The 4,931-nt window shown below is 50.6% G+C and overlaps 1 protein-coding gene across 1 annotated transcript; it reads left to right on the forward strand.

Annotated features, from left to right (window-relative positions):
- Positions 1-584: 584 nt before the first annotated feature.
- Positions 585-4,240, forward strand: LOC131264820 (inactive histone-lysine N-methyltransferase 2E-like). The gene is made up of 4 exons (XM_058267086.1): positions 585-618; positions 1,918-2,187; positions 2,268-4,127; positions 4,194-4,240. The coding sequence occupies exons 1-4, from the start codon at positions 585-587 to the stop codon at positions 4,238-4,240; spliced, it is 2,211 nt and encodes a 736-aa protein (XP_058123069.1).
- Positions 4,241-4,931: the final 691 nt, after the last annotated feature.

Here is a 4,931-nt window from a genome sequence, read left to right on the forward strand (position 1 = left end):
TTCGCGATGGAAATTGGGGAAAACGAGGGATGCTGGCGCCGCCGCCCGGGGACGTAAGGTTTCAAAATTTTGATCACACCCCGGCCGTTGGTTTATTCACTGGCCAGAGCTTGCCCGGGAAGGTTCGAACATTGTCCCGCAGAACGCGGTGCATGGTGGAATAATCTGTTGGTGTGTAATTTTTAATCCGGTGAATATTTGCCTGTGGACCATCTTGTGTTGTGCAAACTCTCTTTTCATCGCGACACAGCGTGAACATATTCTGTGGCATAATTTGTGAAACACAAACACAAAAGCTTGCTCTCGAGGAGAAGAGGAAAAACAGTGCATCCGTGTGTTGGTGGTTCAGGAAGCGGAATCACAAGTTCCTGCACAAGAACACAGAAACGATTCGTGCGGTGACAGTGAATTAAAATATTTTACCACAAAAGTGTGAAAAAAGCCGAACCAAGAGGGAAAATTAATTTGCACGTGTTAACGCCCCATTCCGATCCGTTGGCCCAGAACGGCCCGTAACGAGAAACGCAAACGACGAGACACAGAAGAAAAAATAACCAGCGACCGAAACTAACGTGGCGGAAAACATGAAGTCATTTTGGGTTTTCCTACTGCTAGCAGGTAAGACAAAACGTTCCCAGACTGTGGTAGTGGGAGCTCGGATGAGGATGTACTCGGATGTCCTGTTCCTGGGTAAAGCAATTTAAAACATACAGACGCGCTAGTTTGTATATTGTCACACTTCCACTTTGGCGATGCAGACTGACGTTGGAGAGCTCATTATTTGCGATTGTTTCATTTAATTCCTTAGTCAACCGCCATGCATCACAATCCGTCTGGATCTGCATTCCAGCTCGTAAAACAGCATATTTTATTAAATCTCTATACAGGATAACGTACAGAACGATGCAGACGTGCGGAAGAGAATTAAAAAAGGAACGGCAGATTGTATTCTTCCATTCTTTTCCATAGTAAATGTTTTCAAAAGTACTCTTAGACGTAAATTGAACCACATGAAACAGAACTTATAAAAATAAATTTGAAGAAAGGATGAACATCCTTGAAAATGTGGACAATTCCTTTCATAATCAACAGCACTCTTTTGGTTTGTATTACATTTGAATGCAAACACTCGTAGCAATTGAAAAATGCTGCTGTAGAAAATATTCCACAAACACTTCAATATTGCTACATTGAGAAGATGCACTTAAAGTGTTTCTAATTGTGCTCATATATCTGTTCTTCTTTGCGCTTATACACGTGAATCAAATGAAACTTATAAAATTTAAGACATTCAAATATTTTCTTTGGAGAAAAAGAGTAATTTTTCCACTAAGATATTGTTGTAGAGTATAAGCACGACTCTAGTGTTTATAACAAAAAATAATGTGTTTATGATTCAAGAAAATACAATACAATTTCAAGAAAAATATCTGAACTCAAGTGACCGGTTACTTCCAATCAATTGTAAATGCAAAAACGGTTGCCCCAGTTTGCTATCCTTTTTGGAAATTGATTTAATTTCGCTCATATGCCGAGACACGATCGATTCTGCGTGCGAGAGAAAGTGGCGTAATTATGTGCAAAAGCTTTCCATCAAACTGCCTTGGCACTGGCAGAGTGCTCTATCGAATGGAACTGTGTTCATCGGAAAAGAATCGCTTCACATCGCTTTTACTCGCCCAAAATAGTTCGTCTTTCTTTGCGTTGAGAAGCGGCAAATCATTTCGATTTCATCGATCTGCAGAGCGCAATTTTCGACATCGACGGCATGGTGGTGGTGAAAGTGGCGCGGTGTCCAATTTTCCTATTACGCTGCCGGACCGTCCTCCGGACCCGTCAGCATTAGGGGTGCTTTTCATCGGTGATAAAAGCCAGCCGCTTTTCAATCGACCATTTTTCTTTTCCCTTTTCGCTAAGCCGTGTCAGTGGTTCTGGCGGAAGAGAGGCAGAAGCCGAAGGTGGTTCACTCCGCGCCGGCGGCTTCAGTTGGGCCGCTGGGCGACAGTGTGGCCAGCCCGACGACCGTGACCGAGTACAAGAAGACCATCATCCGGAAGCCGAAGCGCTCGAACGGGGAAATTCCGCTGCTCATCATCCGGCCGGTGGAGAAGCGGCGCAAGGTGTACTTCAAGGAGCCGACGGTGAAAATTGCGTCCGGCGGTGTGGCCACGTATGGCACGTATCCTGGTACGTAAGCAATCGACTTCGGATTGCGGTGAGGGTGTTGATTGGTATGGCTGAGTCCTTACTTTCGCGTGCATTTTCAGAACTACATACGAGTGACGGGGAGATGTTCACCCTCGAGCACATGCTGCCCATCCTCAGCCTGGAGGGTATGCTGAAGGGTTTCCCCAAGCACGGTGCCCCGGTCAGCCACAACCACTTCGTGCCGTCGCCGCAGTTCAAGCCCTCCGACATCCATCATCTGCTGGCGCCACAGAAAACGAAGGAAGAGTACCACCACCAGCTGGCGTTTGGGAACGACAAGACGCCCTCCGCGCTGAAGCCCAGCCAGCTGCTGTCCGTCTCGCACAAGCCGTCGGAAGCGATCCCGGCCCAGGCGCTCCCATCGCCGCCCCCGCCCAACTACGTACCGGCCGTAAATTCCGAAGTCCAACTACTGAAACTTGGTCAACCACAACCTTCCTTCTCATCCCTGGTTTCACCGCAGGACAAGCCGGCCTTCGTCAAGCCGGAGCAGCTGCCGGCGAGCTTCAACTTCAAGGTGCAGCAGCAGGAGGAGGTCAGCCACTACAAGGTGAACGCGATCCCACTGTCGAAGCCATCGCCGGGCGACCATCACCATCACCACTACCAGGCTCACCATCATTTCCCGTCCGGTGGAGCAACCAGCTACGTCGGCAGTCAGGCCGAGGCGTCCAAGTTCAGCAAACCGCAAGCCGCCCCGGCGGCCTTCCACCATGTGCAGTCGCCGGTGGGCGAACACCAGTGGCACGAGGTGCCCAAGAAGCTACCCCAAGTGTCCGTGTCGACCAACTACTACAACCCGAAGACGATCAATGCCGAGCAGGAGCATGCTCAGAAGCCTTTCGCTAACCAGGCGACACCATCATCTACGCCGACCGTTCAGACGCACCTGAGCTACTACTTCCCCAAGGAAGAGTCCGCTCCACAATCGCACCAGGTCCAGCACTCGCCAACCTCCCATGGCGGACATCCACATCAGGCGACCTCGTACAGCAACGTGCAGGCTGGAGGAACCACTGGTGAGCAGATCGAATATGTCGTCCAAAAGGCTCCGTCCGTGGTGGACTCACCGGCCGAAAAGCCACTCCACAAGACGTACAGCTCGCACATCAAGCAGAAGTACCAGAAGCAGCACCACCACCAGCAACCGCACGTGTTCATCCAGAAGTACTTTGAATTCCCGTCTTCGAAGAACCACCAGAAGAACGTGGTAACCGAGTATCATGGAACAGGGCACAACGATACCACGGGTGATCACCCGCATACCTTACCGGAACCTCAGGCTTACGCAGCCCCACAGTATCTACCTCTGCCACAACCCCAAGCGCTCCAGCAGCCTCAGCAACACGCGGTACCGACGGTGTCGGGTCCTACGGCTCAAACGCTCCACCAAGCGACTGGCCACCAGCACAACGTTCCCCAGTACCATGTAATGCAGCCGCATCATCACCATAACCATCACCATCACCATCCGGGTGCCCAGAGCTACTGGAAGTTTGGACGTCGCAACCAGGACATTGTGAAGCCCGTCGTAGAGAACGTGCACGAGCAGGAACCAGCGCCGGATAGCCAGCATGCCGCGTCCGGAGCAGTGATCCGTCAAGTGAAGCACACAACCGTGCTAGCCACGAGTGTCACCACCGAGACTCCAGTCCCAACGAAGGACTCCAAGGATGCGACGACAGCTCAGGACCGCATCGACGAACCGGTAGGAACGCATCAGCAGACGGCAAACTCTACGGCCAGCACGCCGAACTCCGGTCCGACCAGAACTCCGAAGCAGATTCAGAACAGCTGCGAACGACGCTGCATCCAGAACACGGTGGCAGTCCAAACCAACGAGCCGGTTTGCGGAACCGACGGCGTTACGTACTCCAATCGGGGAAAACTTCGCTGCGCCAGAACCTGCGGAAAAGATGGTACGTCCACGAGAATAACCGCGCACGATCGATCGTTTGAGAAATCCATTTCCTTTTTCTCCACAGATCTTGAAATCCGAGCTTACGGCAAGTGCACACCCGGAAAGGCGTAATTACCGTTTTCGGCCCTTTTTCAGTCCAGCCCAAAACAAACCGCGACGACCTCCGCTCCCCCCGTAACGTGCGGTGGTATCATTTCCGCTTTCACCCATCACACTTGGTTCCACCGATTTTGGTTACCTGATCGGAAATTGTGTAGAAAATTATTATCCGAAATCATTAGACGGTAAGGCGCAGACGGTTTTCCCCGGCGGTGGAAAAACAAAAGCTTCGGTTCGGCCCGATTTCCAACGCTCATCACCGGTCGGTTTGATCGGCTGGAAAAAAAACAATCTTGCGGTCGTTCCGGAGGGAAGGAGAGTTATGCTTTTCTTTCCTTCTTTCTACCTCCCTGTTATGGTCTGATCTCTCTCCTCCTTTTTTCCTTCTACGCTGGCTCATCTTTCCATTGCTCATCCTTCATCTTTCACCTGTAAATCGATCGTGGATCGAGGCAGACCACCTCCCACCATTCGGTCCGCAGCATCCGTAGGTCAAGTAGCGTTAAGTGAACTATTTATTTATTTCTTCGTAAGCTGCACACTTCGCCGTCCGAGCAGGCGGTGGAACGTACTGCCGTGTTGTTGTTACCATTGTTGTGGTTTAGTTTTGTTTTTACTCAACGGCCGACGTCGAATCGACTACTCGAGCACATTCACCTACTCTGCACACACGCCTAGCTGATAAGTTTATTTTAGCAAATAC

This window comes from Anopheles coustani, chromosome 2 (assembly GCF_943734705.1).
Source record: "Anopheles coustani chromosome 2, idAnoCousDA_361_x.2, whole genome shotgun sequence".
NCBI classification, from domain to species: domain Eukaryota; kingdom Metazoa; phylum Arthropoda; class Insecta; order Diptera; family Culicidae; genus Anopheles; species Anopheles coustani.

Excerpts from the sequence above, each read along its gene's own strand:
- LOC131264820 (XM_058267086.1), top strand. The coding sequence starts at position 585 with ATGAAGTCATTTTGGGTTTTCCTACTGCTAGCAG. Across the intron at positions 619-1,917 it reads GGTTTTCCTACTGCTAGCAG|CCGTGTCAGTGGTTCTGGCG; the intron begins GTAAGACAAAAC and ends CTTTTCGCTAAG. Across the intron at positions 2,188-2,267 it reads CACGTATGGCACGTATCCTG|AACTACATACGAGTGACGGG; the intron begins GTACGTAAGCAA and ends GTGCATTTTCAG.